The following is an 18853-nucleotide window of genomic DNA, read 5'->3' as shown; positions in this document are numbered from 1 at the left end:
TTAATGTATTTTTTTTTTATTATTTCTTTCTTGAGTGAAGCCAGCAGCTGCAAAGGACTGCTTGGCCGCTCACTTCCTTTTATTTTCAATTTGCACACACTTGCAACCACTTTTTTACATTTCAAATGTTCCAACAATTATAATGTATTTCTATCAAGCATTTCCTGTGTTGGATCGGTATGTTAAAAGTGGCTGCCTGCATCACGATGCAAGCCCACGCAGCCTAATGGAAGACCCACTGCAAGATTGCCAGCGATGTGTGCATAGTTGTGTGATTGCAAAAAGCATTGTTAAAGCCAATAGCTAGGCCTTTCAGAGCAGACATCTACTGGCTTGGTCAAAGATGGCTTCCATTGTGTTCAGCATGAAACACTGTTATAACTGAAACAGAAAATAGAGAAACAAACAGTAACAGAGATGTGTATATGGCACAAAATATTAATTTTAGAAATGAAGAATTCTCTGAAAGTCTAAAGAGTACACACAAACTAGGCACAGACTGAGGATCGCTGAAGAAATTGAAAAAAATGCTGGCACCTGCACACCACATTCTAATTAACAATAACAAATAGGATGCACTAATCAAGTAACTCACTTTCAAACAGTAGTATCCAATAATGCAAAAGAAGGAGATGACCGTATGTAGGATGGCAAGAATGCGCAGTGTTGGCTCCATGTAGCCGCTGCTCTCTTCCAAGACATAGTGCACAGTTATCACTCTACTGTTATGGTGGTCCTCCATACTATTCATCCTAGGACCAAAACAAGGGGTTTCTATTGCCATTTCCTTTTCTTCTACTACAGCAGAGGTAGAGACCTGTTAAAAATGTATAAACGTTAACAATTACTTTGCTAAGAAACCAATATGCACTGCACAATTACAGAAAGGTAATGCAAAGAACTTTTGTATGTTCAAACATATATTGATTGAATTTAAATGTGCACAGCACAAGCAACAATAGATGATGGATATTGCAAGGGGTGGGCACACCTGTGTGATGTTGTTAGTGAGAGTCCATGAAAACTTCACAACATTCCGCAAAGTTACACTTTGACCACATAATGTGGTTGGCCAGCATCTCTTGGGACTTTTCTATGCAATTGCACACCAAAAAGTGGTTTGAACAGAAATGTTACTCAGTGAGTCACTTTTGGTGTGAAAAAATATCCTGTTGGTATCTCGCAAGAGTTTTACACAAGGTGTACATTTACAAAAAAATGTAGGAAAAATTAACCAATGGGAATGTTTTTTTTCTTCAAACTTAACAGGCACAATTCAAATGTCTCCCATGCCTAGAAGTCAACCATATAGAGAAATAGCAAAAAGCTAACATACTCTTGTCCAAAAGATTTTGAATAAGTGTTTGAAAATAGCCTAGTTATCGGCATACATTATGATTCTTCAAAGAGAAAATAAATGATAAACTCAAAAAATATTTGACATCCAAAATCCTGAAATACTGATTGTTTTTTAAACATCGTTATATTTAAGTCACCACATGATCATTAAAATGTGTGCAGCGGTTAATATCACAGAAATGTTTAGAACTGTACTAACTCTGTGAGACATGAGTGAAAGTGCCCTCTATCTGCATTATATAAAAACTGTTCGACTCTAGCTCCAAACAAGCCTGTCATTACAGCTCTTAGTGCAACATTAGGAATTAAACGGGATATGACATAGTTAAGTCTTGACTTGACTTAATCTAATTAACCTGTTTTACACTGGGTTTAGAAAAGCCATAACTTGACCACATGTCTGTTGTGTGTTTTTTCCCAAGGAAAGGTTATCATGTGAAATAATTGCAGACAAGCGGAATACAAGGGAGGTCTTTTGATATGAGATTGGAAACAGCGGAGATTGTCGTAAATAAGCACATAATATCAGTGAAATGTGGACTGGCATTACACTAATAGGGCACATATTCACTCAGACGTCTGCATCGCAACCTCTAGGCCACCTGCTGTTTTGTGGCTACATCTGATCACCTCCCTTCTCAACAAAAGTACTTCTATAAATAAATAAGCATGACATATATTGTGTTGGAACATCGCTCGCTGACAGTCACCTATGTCAACAAATGGTGACTCACAGAGACAAATGTACTAGTAGATATTGTGTGAGTTTTAAGTTTAAGACTTGGGTACAGCCTCATTCTACCCAGGCTGCGGATGGTTTCCAATATGCATGGACATGCGGACCCAGATTTACTGTCTTTAAAACAAAGGACTGCATTGTGCAAAAAGCAGAAAATAGTGCGGCACCAAATTTTGTAAGAGTTGCCTGCACTGTCTAGCGTAGGCTTTGAACAGGGGATACCCAAACTAGTACTAATTCTAACATGGAGACGCCAGCTGAAATGTCAGAACTGAAAGATATGTGTTTTAGAGGGGACATGTAGGTCTATTGGGCGATATACTGCTTGACCACTTGTTTGTGCTTGCCTTTTTCTCGCATTAGGGCCCGTATTTATACTTTTTGACGCTAAACTGCGCTAACGCAGTTTAGCGTCAAAATATTTTGCGCCGGCTAACGCCATTCTGAAGCGCCATGCGGGCGCCGTATTTATTGAATGCCGTTAGCCGGCGCAAGCAGACCGGCGCTGCCTGGTGTGCGTGGAAAAAAACCACGTACACCAGGCATCGCCGGCGTTGGGAAAAATGGCGCTAGGGCGTCTTAAAAATGGTGCAAGTCAGGTTGACGCAAAAAATCGCCTCCACCCGATTTGCGCCATTTTTAACGACGCCCAGACGCCATTTACATGACTCCTGTTTTAGTAAAGACAGGAGTCATGCCCCCTTGCCCAATGGCCATGCCCAGGGGACTTATGTCCCCTGGGCATGGTCATTGGGCATTGAGGCATGTAGGGGGGCACAAATCAGGCCCCCCTATGCCAAAAAAAAAAAAAAAAAAAAAAATTATACTTACCTGAACTTACCTGAATGTCCCTGGGGTGGGTCCCTCCATCCTTGGGTGTCCTCCTGGGGTGGGCAAGGGTGGCAGGGGGGGTCCCTGGGGGCATGGGAGGGCAGCTGTGGGCTCATTTTGAGCCCACAGGTCCCTTAACGCCTGCCCTGACCCAGGCGCTAAAATCCGGCGCAAATGCGGGGTTTTTTGCCCCGCCCACTCCCAGGCGTCATTTTTGCCCGGGAGTATAAATACGACGCATTTGCGGCGCAGTCATTTTTTTTTACGGGAACGCCTACCTTGCATCTCATTAACGCAAGGAAGGCGTTCACGCAAAAAAATGACGCTCTTTCCTCATACTTTGGCGCTAGACGCGTCTAACGCCAAAGTATAAATATGGCATTAGTTTTGCGCCGAATTTGCGTCGAAAAAAACGACGCTAATTCGGCGCAAACGGAGTATAAATATGCCCCTTGGTTTTCGGGACATACATACGTGACACTCTTGTTGGTGTAAAAGGTCATTTATTAGAACAGGTTTTAAACATCATTACTTAAACATTTAACTGTATCTCCTTTTAAACAGACTTTAACTTAACAATTCCCTTTCCTTTATTTTCTCCTTAAAATATCTCCCTTCAATTTTCCTACCGTATATGCTCCCCTATTCCTCCCATGCCTTCCCTGCCTGTAGCCTACCCCTCCCCGCTCTGATCCTTCAATTCCTTGTTTTTCCCCCTGGAAGGGTTGACAAGCCCGCACCTGGCTCTCCACCCTCCCCCATCTCCTGCCATCACTCTCAACTTCACCTGTCCTAAATGACTATTAACCCCCCTACCTTACCCCCGTTTCCTACCTAACTAACCTCTCCTCCCTCTGCCTTCCTAAGCTGGGTGGGTGGGTGGTCCTAAATAAATCGACCCTCCCACGCTACGTCGGCGCAGTGAAAAGGCCGACCCCACCCTCCACCCCCCTTTTATTACCTACCCTAAACCCGCCCCCACTTACCTTTCACCCAATCGGACGCCTTGCGTGCCACTACCTATATCCCGAAACTGCCCGCGGAGAGACTAGACTGCGTCTCTCTCTCCGCGGGCCCCTTCAAGCACAGAGCCAGGTTTGATAAAATATCGTGATCTGGCTTTGTCCTAAATACTAAAGCTTTTGCGCGTGACTCCTTGCATACATTAGCGGGAGAATGTTTCAAAGGGAGCAGCACAAGGATCACCTAAATAGCTTTTGCGCGCGAAAGTTAATCTAGTGCAGATTTTTTAGGCACTTTCCGATGCTTTGTGACACTTTGGCTCGATTAAAGCCATGCTAGGGCCAGTTCACACACCCTGGGTAAATTTGGCCCTTTGTTTTCTTTGCTAACATTTTTCCTCTTTGGAAAACAAACAGCTCAGTTTAAAAAATAATTATTCTTTGTCCACAGTTCGATCTTCTTTGTGACTGAACCTAAAACAGAGCAGGCAGATCGGAACTTCAAGAAAAGCTGGGGCTGAACCGGTGTCTAGGTTGAGAAAAGCTTGGAAAAGATATTCGAGTGCCTCTCATTATCACTTAAGGGTTTCTATGTTGAGACAACCATTCGTCTTTTGTGTTTTGAATAGGAGAGGGGCCTGCAGGGCTGGCTTTAGGGCAGTGCGACTGGTGCAGCCGCACCTGACACTGTCCTGGCGGGGCACTGTATTTAAAAATAACGTATGGGATTACAAGCACCTGCTGCAGAGTTTCCTGTGTGTCCAGTAGATTTCAGGCAATAATAAAAATTTCAAGATAACTCTGGCGATTAATGTTCCTGCTGGAGAGAGATGTAGTTTTGTCTAGTGGTAGTTTTGACTCATCATAAAGTAGAGGGGTTAATGTACAAAGAACATTTACCATTCAGATCCCCAAAAAGAGTGTCAATTAGTTAAAGGTAGCTCTATAAAAAAATGGAATGCATGTCAAAGAAGGGTTATGGAGAGATGTGGGACATTGTTGGAGGGTGGTCATGAGGGAATTTGTAAAGATGAGGGGTGTAATGAAAGATTGTTGCACTGGGAGCCACCAGCACTAAAGCCAGCATTGGCGGCATGGTTCAACTGCTCTAAACCGCTAAATAATAGTGTTAGCCATACTGTTACCTTATAGAACAGGAGGATGAAGTTAATGGCGAAAGCAACAAACAGAGCCAGCATCCTCATGTTATAGAAATTTCGTGCAAAATAGTTCTGTGGAACCAAATGAGCAGAGAAAAAACGTATTAGTTTTGGAATTATATTCACACAAGCTAAATACATATGTATGAGGTATAGTACTAGTCGGCATGTAAACTAGGGCAAACAGTTATTGAGTTGGGCTCTAACAGCTGTGATCACAGAAAGGAGAGTGCACAGAGTAAGTAAGTACGTTTATTGACACGGTTAATTAAAACCATCACAATTCCAAAATGCATATTAATATAAATACTTTGCCTATTCAATATTTATAAAAAACATAAAAGCTTATTTAAAACTAAAACATATCATGATTAAAGAGTTGTGCAATCTAAAATGTTCTCCACTAATTCCAACCTTGATCTTGGACTTGACTTTAGGACTTTCTTCCTCCCTTGCCAACACAATAATAGTAAATGAGTGAAGCCGAGTGAGAATCCTAAGTTATGGCCCTTGCACACTCGGCTTCGACTTTGTTCACTAATTCTTTCTGGGCCTGTATCATGAATTTAGTCCCTCGACATGAAAACGGGATCGAAAGTCCGCTAAGCCAGCTAATGATAGCCGGTCTGCATGAGCGTAAGAGAGTGCACAGAATTACTGAAAGAAAATCCTTCATTTCCAACGGCCTCTGGGTCTTTCTTGTGAGTTGCACTTTATATTAGTGGAGCTGCCCTTAGCAAAATTGCCTCTTGCCCTCTTGTCGATTTGGCTTCCAGGTTGTGTAAACAAATTTATGTAAGAAAGTACTTGAAAAGTGCGGTGGACTGCGTTTAACAGGTTGCATGTGGTTTCATGCAGTATTATGTATGTAATGGCAAAGCATAAAAGCATTTGCAATGGAATGAGTCTCGCATTTGCTCGAGTTAGAGCTATTATCGTTGTAAATTCCTAACCGGACTTTTCTTGCCACATAAATGGAAAAATAAAAGTAAAACAGTTTCACATAAGCAAGCCGTCAGCCACCATGAGTGCGACGGAGACACACAACAGGAAACAGAAGTTTGCCCGCAGTCAAATGTATTGGCAAAAGTGCAATTATCCATGTAACCAACAAAAGTGCAATTATCCATGTAAAAGGGTCGATGTCATGCAAAGCGCTTGACTACTGTCCAGCAAGATCACGTTGTGTAGGAAATATAAAGAAAAAGTAGTCCAGAAGCCATGCGGAAAACATGGAGCCTCGTATGTTTTCAGTAGTTTACTGGTGTTCTCGAGGAGGCCTACACACCAGAAAAGGCATGGCGTCCGCATGACTTTCACTAATGAAATCAAGAAAATTTTAAAAGGCAAGCCCACGAACCAACCAAACTGATGGGGGTGACATGGGTGTGGTTAAAAGTCCACAAAGAAATTACAGCAGGGGCCAGGGTGCATGCGCGCTTTACCCTAAAAAACAAACAAAGGCAAATAAAGCTACCTATGGACAATCCCAGTGATTAAGGAGCACTGGTTCGAGTGATTTCATCCACTCAAGTTTTTTTATCCGTGCAAATTTCCATCGAACCTCATATGAATCACGTTATTGCAGTATTTTATCAAAATAAAATATTAAAACAAACCTACACAATTAAATATCCACACGGAAAATGGGAGAACCAGGACAGGTCAGAGTTGGGTGGTAATTGAAATGGCTCCAATTTCTAGAGGAAGTGTTAAGTCTAACGGGATAATCTAGTAAAGCAATTTCCTCAATCGTACATGTAGTTTGGTAGAAGAAATTCCACTTTCGATTCTGATCTTTATGAACCACTTTAACACAGGATTTTCAATCACCACCAAAATGTAAAATCGCCCCTAGTAGCTTAGCATTTTTACCTCAATAGTTTTAGCATGCTGCATGCTACATGCTTACAGTTAAGGTAGAAGGTAGCCTTTGTTTTATCTTTGGCATTCATTTAGAGTGCTTTTGCCACACTCTGGTCAGAACTGGAACTGTCAAAAGGTAATTGCGAAAGCCACTAGCACCTAGTTCCGGCCTTTGCGGGAAGAGTATCAACTTATTACATATAGAGGGGCATATTTACTAAAACTTCACACAAGGCAGCAAGCAAAGCTGCTGCACTGCGTTGAATGTATGGGAGAGAGATGAACAGTCCCATATCTTCCATAATATGGTGCTCTTCATCTTCCTGCACTGGCACACTTGAGGGTGCCTAGAACCCTCCTTGCAAGTGGAAAGGTACAAGGGTACCTGCAATATGGCCAGCAAAGTTTTGGTCATCTTCCTTGCAACAAATACTCATAAGAGGCAACTTTTATTCTTTCAATGTGTGTTGCAGAATGTATCACACACAGGAAGAGGAAGTAACAAAGAGAATTAAACATATTTCTACTCGTTATGCCATGGTCGGGTGGAGTACCAATTGGCTGCAACCTCAGGTTTACTGATTTCAGTAAATTTGGGACTGCGTCAAATTCCATGGGTGGTTACATGGAAATGTCCATGCTCCACCCATTGAATGTCTACTGCAATGAAATGTGATGCAACGCAGCACAAGCTGCTATGTTGCGTTACATTTCTTTACAAAGTAAAGCAAGTCCACCTAAATCATCTCTTGCGTGGCATTGTAAATCTTACTTTTGCATTGTCCTTGGGTCATCTTGAGCCAGGGAAAGAAAATGCAAAGGCTTGGTACACCTAGGCCCAAGAACTTTAGAAATGCCAGGCAAGATCTAAAAACATAGAAGAAATTTCTTACGGGTCATGATCTTTGTTGCAAAATCAAATATATGTGGGTTTTCTCCCATTTCCGTAACGGAAAGCTGCATACACAGTGCTATCCATTGCAATATACACTTAAAATACTTAAAGAGTCCCTTACAAGTAGTTTCTGCTGGTATGCTATGATTTTCTTCCAAAAGGCAGACTCCTGAACATCTTGGTCCCCATAGCGTGGTGTGTGGAGCTGTCTGACCTTCTGCTTGGGTTTATCATCTTTACCTTTCTCCTCCTTTTCTCCATCTTCTCCACTGAGAAAACAAGAAGTACATCACTAGAAGACACTTTGATTAAAATCTAAAATCCATTTAAAAACTGCAACATTGATTCTTTTCCGCATGACCACTCTTAGGCTAGGCATTTGTAAACAGCCCTGTAAATTTCTCTAAACGTTTCTGTTGGTCGTCCTTTAGAGGTATTCACAAAAGAATTGGAAATCCCATTTGGCAGAATTTAAGTATTTCTTCATTCAATAATAAAAACATCATGGCTTCAATCACTTCCATTTTCCAGTTCCTTGACTCTTCAACGTCATTGAAAGCAGGGTACTAGTAAACATAGACCAATTACCATAAGTTAATAATTGCACGTGTGAGTGATTCCAAATTTGCCACTGAAAGTGTCACAATTCTGCAAGCAAGAGGACAGGTTGAAGGGATGGTCCTTTTAGTGTTAGTTCTCTTGAAGCACCAACAAACTTTTCTATTTAAACTTTTATTTTAATTTGTAATAGAATTTAAATATCTCTGAAATGAATTTAAAAATGAATGATCCTTTTACCTTGCCTACTAACGATTCTGTTACAACAGGATAGACCGGCGACGACGTAAACTGTAATATTCAGTTGATATACAGTGTGAAAGCCAAGTGACAAAATCCCAGCACACTTATTTTGGATTTTGCTTCATTATTGCTGTTAGGTGTTTTTACCTGTATTGTAAAAGATCTATCAATAAACAACGTGGGAAAGCAGACTGGGGAGGGTATACAAGTACTGGTCCCAAAAAAGTGGTCTATGAGTGGAGGCTAGTCAGAAACTAATTTCCCCTGAGGCCCATCATCAGGGGCAATCCAGAAGCATACCTGATGATGAGCGTAATTTAAATAACAGTATAACGACACTTTGTTTACATTATTCCTTTTTCCTGGATGAACATTTTGATATAGGTCATCTAACTGTTTTACCCAGCCTGAGCATGTGTAAGCAGCCATTACGCTGCATAAACAGTTATATAGCCCCTTGAGCATACAGAAATATAAAATTCAGTGTAAACAGCCCACTGTAATCAGTAGTTGTTTATTTGTATCCTTCACAATGTTCCAGCGATTCTGACGAATCCTGAAGCCTGTAACCAACACGTGTTTTATCACTATGGTATGATCACCATAAACTTCATTAGGGCTAGTTAAAATTCAGACCAACATGTCTAAAAACAAACACTACTTCAAGCTCCTAACAGGGAAAACACCAAGGATTAGACATGAGTGTCGGGGTACTCTCCGTGTTCACATTTTCTATACTATGGACCTATTGGTCTGAATTTAGGTGAGTTTTATATTTCTGGATACTCGGGCTGTATAACTATTTGGAAGCCTGTGCTTTTGATTGAAGTTTAAGGTAGTCACTTCTCCCCCTTGAAGCACCATATGTGAGTGGACTTTAAACTGATTACTGAGGCAAACACTAAGTTTCGGCCCCTATAGACCCTAACCACCCTGTTCTAATTTGTAGTACATAAACAGGTCATTGGCGTGGTCATAGAGGCCAAAAACATGATGAAGGTAAACTCTTCTGCACCTGTATGTGACCCAAGCATGACCACTGAGTCTGTCACATTCCCTTATACAAGAGTAAACAGCTACTTGCTCTGGCACTACCTTCCACTACTCCTTTAGATAAGCTGAATGCTTCCCTTTGTATGTGACCGAAGCATGACCACTGAGTCTGTCACATTCCCTTATACAAGAGTGAACAGCTACTTGCTCTGGCACTACCTTCCACTACTCCTTTAGATAAGCTGTATGCTTCCCTAGTTTTCCCGGATTATGAAAAAGCAGGAGCCATAGCTGGCCTAGGATTTCAGGCTTGTTTACTGCATTACTAAATGTCAGATTCTTGGCAACATATAGTGATCATATTAGCAGTTTTATTGAATGTCATGAGCCTCACATATTCTTGTTAATGAAACAAGGATCTAAGCTACTTCATTCAATGATTACTTACGTGTGTCCCATCAAAATATAAAATTTGTAATGTTGATCCAGTGAGAACAATTAGGGAATTGAGTGGGATGGGGGTTAAGGGGGTGGGTGTTATTTCTCAGATATGTTTAGATTTTATTATTATGATGGATCTGATGCAGATGGCCGAATGCTTGGTTTTTAATCTTTCACTTAATGTCTCCACAACCTTTTCTGGTTTATCATCCTTTTAGATTAGCAACAAAGGCTTGTAAAGAGTTTTCTAACTTTATCATTTTCAATTGAACACAAGAGTAATGGTTACTAATCACTCATCTGCTAGAAATCTGATGGAGACATGTGCACCACTACTTCTCACAAAAGGGGAATGTCCCCATGCATAGCGCTGACCACTCTATTATCCAAATATTCATCTCTGACAAATGCATTTTTGATTTTCAGCGTTTCTGCATTTAATACTTGGATCATTCCAGTCTTGGATTAGTTGACCCCAGGTATGTCTACTCTCTCTCCCTCTTGACATGCTGCCCCCAGTACATTTGTTCATTGATTAAATCCACACTGTCCTGTACGATTTTAGAATGTGCATAGCAATGCAATTTTAGTACAAAAGAATAACAAATGGCAAACATTTGGAGGTCTTAGAAAGCTATGAAAATGAAGTACAGCAAGCCTATTAGTACTACTAGCCATATCGTCTTGCGGCAATGCACAATTCCACATAAGAGAGTTTTATGAATGTATGATGGAACAACGCAGTCGGAACAACAACAGCGTTTTTACCACTAATGCCTCTACCACCCATGCCTTTACAGCGATTTTTCATTTTAAAAGCATGCCTATTAAAGGCATGTGTGTGAATGGAATGGTTGGTTCTACCTTGTGACCCCCCCACCTGCCCTAAGGCACAGAAATACCCCACCCCTAATATTAATACTACCCCAACCCCCACCCCTAAAAGAAAACTACCCCAGATACCTCCCACCCACCCTGTGCCCTGAACCCTTCCCGACCTCCCGCCCGCCCTTAAAACAACCGACCTCCACATCACGACCCTAAAAACCAAACTACCCCGATCCACCCAACCCCAAAAACCAAACTACCCCGATCCCCCACCCCCAAAAACAAAACTACCCCGACCTCCCACCCCCAAAAACAAAAGTACCCTGATCCCCACCTCCAAAAACAAAAATACCCCAATCTCCCACCCAAGCCCCAAATACCAAACTACCCTGCCTCCCCCCAAAAACCTAACTACCCCAATCCCCCACCCTCAAAAACTTAACTACCCCGATCCACCCAACCCCAAAAACCAAACTACCCCGATCCCCCACCCCCAAAAACAAAACTACCCCGACCTCCCACCCCCAAAAACAAAAGTACCCTGATCCCCACCTCCAAAAACAAAAATACCCCAATCTCCCACCCAAGCCCCAAATACCAAACTACCCTGCCTCCCCCCAAAAACCTAACTACCCCAATCCCCCACCCTCAAAAACTTAACTACCCCAATCCCCCACCCCCAAAACCAAACTACCCGAATTCCCCACCCCAAAAAAACGAACTGCCCGAGTCCCCTACCCCCAAAAACTAAAGGATCCTGATCCCCCCACCCCCACACTCAAAAACCAAACTACCCTGATCCCCCACCCCCAAAAACCAAATTACCCTGCCCCACCGCCAAAAACAAAAATACCCCACCACTAAAAACCTGACTACCCTGACCCCCCACCCCCAAAAACCAAACTACTCTGATCCCCCACCCCCAAAAACTAAATTGCCCCGCCCTCACCCTAAAAACAAATGTTCCCTGACCCCCACCCTGCAAAACTACCCCAACACACCCCTAAAAACAGAACTGCCCAATCCCCCACCCCTAAAAAACAGAACTACCCCGATCCCCCCACCTCCACCCCTAAATAAACCACACTACCCGACCCTCCCAAAACCCCAGCCACGCACCAAGTTGTTAATCCACCCTTCCCCCCTAAAAACTACCTCAAAACCCTTCCCCAGCCCCACCTACCTGACTGCATCCTCTCCCAATGCACTCTCCCTTTCTCTCTGCCTTAACCACGCATGTGCATTGTTCAACACATGCATGGTTAAGGCAGAGAAAAAGGGAGCCGTTGTTAACGAAAGCTTGGTTCAACTTGCGTTAACAACGTAATTGTTGTTCTGGAGTCGTTGTTCCGGACTTTTCACGATTTTTCCCTGTAGTGTGCTGAATATTGATCCTTCTTCATTAAATTTAGAAGAATCTTCTTTCCTTTTTTGTGGATAAAATTGCCTGGACCATAAGAGCTCTCTAGGAATTTAGACAGAGGTTTGATTTAAGACAGACAATCCCTTCAGCAAACTAGTGTGGAGTTCACTGCTGCCACTCATGAAGGTGGACACACTTTGACCGTTGTCCAACACGTATTTTGCATTTCCCACCTTTGTATCAATGTTATGCAGCCTTGTAAACTTATTGTATGAGGTAGCTACTGTTCCCCCTTAGTGTGCAAAAGCGTGTGTGAGTCCATTATTAAGAAAAGCCCTTTTCTGATCCATCTACAATTGTAGGCCCATATCTTTACAGTCACTGTATCAAAAATAGAACAAGAAGTTATTGCTGGAGTGACTTCTTTAATTGCCATCTATTCCTGGCTTCACACCATTAAAGCATGGTTTAAAGCCAATCATGGAATTGAGGTAGCTTTGCTAGCACTTCAACATGATCTATGCATGATCCTGTTCCCAGAAGAGGAAGTCAGGGGGCGGCACAGCAGCCTAAATCCTTCTTGATCTCTCAGCTACTTTTGATACTGTGTTCCCTGCAGCTCTTAAATCTAGACTCTGTGGGGCTGCTATCAGCATTAAAGATGGATTCCTTCCTTCTGAATAGAATGCAGCAACACTGTCATTATGCCTTCTTATTGGTAAGCATACATGCTGCAGACGTGGTCTGCACAGAGATCTTCTTTGTGCTCAACTTTATTCACTATGTGTAGGATGCTGGGCTCTTGTTGCAGTATGACCCCCCCCCCCCACACACACACCTTATGCCTGTTTTTTGATGCAGCATTGACTAAAGTGTGCTGGGTTTCTGCTAACCAGGTCCCCAGTGCCAGAGTTCCATCCCTAAAGCAAGTTAGTCACTTGATCCTCATGTGTACAGGCCCTTTAGAAACTCTGTAAGTCCCTAGTAAATGGTACCTCTTGCACCTAGGGCACGGGTACTGAAAAGGAGCCCTATAGGCTTCAGCACAAATTGTGCCATTCTAAGCGACTCAGCACCAAACTCATGCAGACTGCCATTGCAGGCTGCGTGACAAAGTACTCCATAAAAGTCAAAACACGACATGGCACACAGTCTGTGTACCATGTACCCTAAACACTGCATGTAATATAATATTTGTAGGTGACCCCTTCAGCAGGCCTTACAGCCCTAAGCAGGGTGTATTATATTAAATGTGTGGGCATACCTGCAAGAGCAGATACACCCCTGCTATGTCTTTTTTGATTCCTAGCCAGAGTAAGTAAACAGGGAAGCCATTTTAAATACATATGCTGGACAGTGGTCAGTACAAGTTCCCCAGCTACATGATGGCATCACTGAAAATAGTATGTTTGGCATCAAACATCTCGTATTAATAAACCCATACTGATTCCAGTTATACTGACAATACTCATCTTATCCACATGCTTGATTGTGAGGGCAATCCTGTGCAAAATAATGTTCACACGTGCCCAGTGACAGTCTCACATTAGATGTATGCTTATTTACACTGACAGAAGTAGGTGGTTCCCAGATTCTCTAGGCCAGTGTCCCATTTCTGTCACATCGGTAAAGAACATGAGGTTGCAGTTCAATAATGAACTGTTCTTTTAAATACAAGTGGCAAAAGTCTCACTATCCTTTTTCTAAGACACACTACCCTATCATCCAAGTGGTTATAGGCTCATACCTTGACTATGGTAATGTCCTCTGTTTGAGGGATACCGTGCTATGCTATCCAGCATCTTCATTTGGCACAGCTCAGCTATAACTTAAGCTTCCATGGATGACTCCTACTTTTATGCCAACTTTAAAAGTTGCACTGGTTGCCAGTCCATCAGTGCTTCTTGGACCATATCATGATAGGCTTCACTGGCTCAGAGCACAGCTGAGTAACTGTTTTTATGCAACTGCAGCACATGAAGTGAATTCATTTAACCTGATATTTCACAAAGTTAATGCTTTATTTCAAACAGCACAGCGCAGAAACAGAAAGAGGCAGCCCATGGTTGCTGTTTCTGAGCTGTACTCTCTGAAGTTCAAGCCTGGCTCGTGAAATATTGGGTTAAATCAGTGCTTAATTTCAGCCGGTGGTTTCTGAGGCTTGGCACCGGCACTCAATTGTCAACACCGGCTCTTATGACAGTCTACCACATGGTAGTGATTTAGAGATCAGTACCACAACAGTTTTTTGTTAATTCGTTATGCATTAAAAAGGCTAACACCTGGCATCCAAGCCATTCTTGAAGCTTTGGGGGCATGGAATAGTCTGAATTCTGACACTTGTAGGGTGTAACGGTTAGTAGTTGAGTTGGTTCTGTCACTGGCGGCGCTGAAAGGGGGATTTGGGTGTGGCAAGCTGCAGTGGCCTTCTGAAGAGGGTCCTGGCACTTATCTATTTACAAATTAAGCACTGGGTTAAATGAATTAACGTCACACACTGCAGGTGCATGAAAACAGGTGCGGGATCTGGGCTGAGCCCATCATGATACAGTCCCATATATATATGCACTTTACAGTGCTACATAATCAAGGTCCTTCTCATTTGCTTACTTTTTTCTTGGTAAACTCGGGTCCACTCTTTACAATCTGCCACAGATCACCAATTAGTCGTTCCTAAGATTAGAAAAATGCACAGGGCTGGTGGGCACTTTCTTTCCAAGTCGCAAAGATTTGGAGTTCTTTACCTCTTAAATTGTGAACAGTCCCAAACTATGGTCCATTATAAAGTCACTTTACATTTAATTCTTTAGCATATAACTTGTATTGGTATGCCTCAGTTCATTATTGTTTGTGCTTACAGATTTTAAAAACTGAAATAGAGGAAATACAAGCTCATCGCAAGCTAAAAATGCAAGCTCTTCGCAAGTTATACACCAACAATTACTTCTGGATTGACCTTTATAGTCGTAAAACCTTTTGAAATGTGCTTTAAAATGTCATGAAGCGTGACTAGCCCGAAACCGCAACGGAGCTTTTGACCGTGTCAGCGTGCAATCAGCTGTGATGACTTGAATTCACAAGCCAAGTCAAGGAAGGTGGCACCAGTGTTAAGATAAAAAGTGCCTCAGGCAAAACAAGAACCACTGACTGCTATTGCAAGACTTATTGTGCCGGGAAAGCGAGAACGAAGTGAGCGAAATGCATATTTTGTTCAAATGCAATCTGGTAGCGAGAGGGCAGGACTGATGAATTCAAAGGTCATATTTTGATGAGCTTATTCTTTCTTTTCTATATTTGCTCCTTAACAACTGTTGATCTATTATTGTTTTACGAAATTCTCCTTTTCTGCACGGTCAGTCTACATTTGTCACGTATTTCTGTATCACGTTTTTGTGGCATTAGGACTTAATGCACTGTGACGCTACCAGTCAGTGCTACAATGCGTTTGCTCTGCCCTTAAATGTGTACTGTTAAGACCGGTTTCACGGGTGTGGATCCGGAATATGAGTAAGGAATATTGTCATACCTTAATATCGAAGCCAACATTTTGGGAACAAAAACATTAACAGGCAAGTATCTATAGATTTTCTATTACTAACTCCACATATATGTACCTTGCGGAAATACATATATATATATATATATATATATATATATATACACACACACACACACACACACACACAGACACACACACACACATACACACACATACACATATATCTCTTAAAGGTGCTTAAGTGCATACATGCGGAGTTAAGGAAAGGAAATGTATATTTCCTTATATGCACTTACCTTTCTATATTTTGGCTACAATAAAAGATATTACAATATTCCTGAACTTGATATTCCAGACTACAATTGTTTCAGCCAATTGATCTATTTAACGTTCCTATAACCCACAGTAGATTGTGCAGAAAATGCTGTAGCAATGGCTTGGAAGTTAAAGGTTAAACACAGATGTAAAAAAAATATGGCTGCCAGACTCACGACTGTGTTCTACCTCTGCTTCAGGTTAAGAACCTGGAAAGAAAAAGTGCCTTTGTCATGCAAGAAAACCTATTTTTTTATATTAAATAGATCACCCCTAAACTAAAGTGTGCAGTGTATATCGACTGAGCTGGGGGCTGAATATGTAAAAACTACAACACTACATATTTGGTGCAATGGGTCCTCACAGAGACTAATTGCCTCAAATCTTGTTTTCACTCTGTAGGGTATCTAAATTCTCATGAACAGGACTATGTATAATTACAAGGCTTCTAACTATATATGTGTTTGGGAAATGCCAACATAAAATATCAAATATATTTCCCAATCAGTGTTAAAAACGTAATTTAATGGTGAAATCTGATTTAGGATAATTTAGTGGAAGAAGTAATTTCATGAAAATGAACTTTATCCTGCCTGATCCAAAACTGGGCTGAAACCAGTTCTAGCACTTATCTCGCCACCAAAGGCTCAAAACATATTCATGGCTGGATTAACAAACCTACTTTCCAGAAGAGAATGGCTTGTCCTCCAGGTCCAGAAAAAAGTGACAGTGTCAACAACCTTCCACTTAATTGGAATTAGCCATATGGGAGGGGGACAGGAACAATTGATAGAACAAAGGTCAGCCTTCATGCTGCCTCTTTTCCCATGGAGATGCAAAACCGGACTGCCAGGATCTTCTCACATTCATTCCAGGGCCCTCCTATATTTTCTGGCTCCAGTCACAACAGAAGAAAAAAACATTTTGGCCCTGCCACAGCTAGGAAACCTCATCTAAAAGGAGTCTTTTAAGCAAGTACCCTTCTAATGGAACAGGGGAGACATTTTGGATTGAGGGTAGACAAATTGGGAATTTGTGCTGTAAAACAAGTAGGAAGTGGTGCAAAAGGAGGTGGTCATACCAATGGAAAGTATACAGAATTATGTAGGAAAACATTTCAACCACTTGCTAGTGCAGAATGTAAAACTAACATTTCACCCTCACCATTGCAGTACATTCCTGGACTTGACAAGACTACGTCTAAAGAAAATGGCCATGCTGGAAAAAAGAAGACTCGAGGACTCCTACCTCATGTTGACACTCAGAGGCAGGAACCATTCTCCAAGGGATGGGTGACTGGCCTTCTGTTTGCCTGCTTGAAGGACACATAACCTGAAGGAAGCCTGACTTTAAGAGCAATGGACACTGTACAGAACCTGGCTGGAAAGACAGCTCAGGCTTAAAAGAACACTTTTAGGACCTGAAGGCTGCAGGAGTAATGCAAAGGAAGTCTCACAGCAGCTAAGGAAAAGTGAGGCTTAATAATTGTTAGAGTTTTCATCCTTGGCGTGGTCTCCCATAACTTTTTGCCTCTGTTCCCCAGGTTGTTGATGTGTGCTGGACTCTGATTTTGCTGTTTTTGTTACAGTGGGCACTTTACCACTGCTAAAGTGCAAGTGCTCCTTTACAAAATGTGTATGTAATTGGCTTATCCATGATTGGCATATTCGATGTATTAGTAAGTCCCTAGTACAGTGCTCTAGAGGTGCTCAGGGCCTGTAAATCAAATGCTCCTAGTGGGCATGCAGCACTGGTTGTGCCACCCACATAAGTAGCTCTGTAATCATGTCTCAGACCTGCCACTGCAGTGTGTGTGTGTGTGTGTGCAGTTTTAACTGTAGAGTCGACATGGCAAGTGTACCCACTTGCCAGGCCTAAACCTTCCCTTTTCTTACATGTCAGACACCCCTAAGGTAGGCCCTAGTTAGCCCCAAGGGCAGGGTGCAGCGTATGGTTAAGGTAGGGCATATAGTAATGTGTATTATATGTCCTGACAGTGACATATTGCTAAATTCATTTTTCACTGTTGCAAGGCCTGTCCCTTCTCATAGATTCCCTTTGGGAGCGGATGGACATGTGGAGTTTGGGGTCTCTGAGCTCACAATTTAAAAATACATCTTTTAGTAAAATTGATTTTAAGATTGTGTGTTTGAAAATGCCACTTTTAGAAAGTGAGCATTTTCTTGCTTATTCCATTTCTGTGACTCTGCCTGTTTGTGGATTCCCCTTCTGGGTCAGTTTGACAGTTGGGCTGGTTGCACCTCACACTAGACAGTGACACAAAGCGAGCTGGGGTGTAGTCTGCATTTCCTGATGAGCCATCTGTGCTAGGAGGGAGGGGAGGAGTGGTCACTCACACCTGAAAGGGCTGTGCCTGCGCTCACACAATGCAGTCTCCAACCCCCTGGTGAGTGTCTGAGGCCTGGCCTGGGCAAGGCAGGATTTCACATTCAAAAGAGACTTTACTTTGAAGTAGGCCTACTTCAAAGGAGAAATTGGGTATAAGAAGGGCACCCAAAAACACAGACTTTAGAATACTTCTGGAAAGCAAGAGGAACCTCTGCCTGGAGAAGAGCTGAAGAGCTGAGGAAGAAGAGCTGGCTGCCTGTGACTGTGCTTTGTTGAGCTATCCTGCAGTTGCTGCTTCCGCCAGATTAAGAGGGCAGAGACTGGACTTTGTGTGCCTTTCATCTTCAGAAGAAATCTCCAAGGGCTTGATTTAGAGCTTGCCTCCTTTTGTTTGAAGTCTCAAGGACAGCAAAGACTTGTCTCTGCCAGCACCTGGAGTCTCTGGAGAGACT

At 42.3% G+C, this 18853-nt stretch overlaps 1 protein-coding gene across 1 annotated transcript in view; it reads right to left on the bottom strand.

Annotated features, from left to right (window-relative positions):
* RYR2 (ryanodine receptor 2) overlaps window positions 1–18853 on the bottom strand; it is a 2714825-nt gene that overhangs the window by 283308 nt on the left and 2412664 nt on the right. Inside the window, exons 90-92 of the mRNA XM_069234403.1 lie at window positions 7934–8081; window positions 5037–5123; window positions 596–817 (exon numbers count right to left, since the gene is read on the bottom strand). Coding sequence (XP_069090504.1) covers window positions 596–817; window positions 5037–5123; window positions 7934–8081 — 457 coding nt within the window. The remainder of the gene's footprint in view (window positions 1–595; window positions 818–5036; window positions 5124–7933; window positions 8082–18853) is intronic.

Source organism: Pleurodeles waltl, chromosome 5 (genome assembly GCF_031143425.1).
Source record: "Pleurodeles waltl isolate 20211129_DDA chromosome 5, aPleWal1.hap1.20221129, whole genome shotgun sequence".
NCBI classification, from domain to species: Eukaryota; Metazoa; Chordata; class Amphibia; order Caudata; family Salamandridae; genus Pleurodeles; species Pleurodeles waltl.
This window is presented reverse-complemented; position numbering and strand designations above follow the sequence as displayed.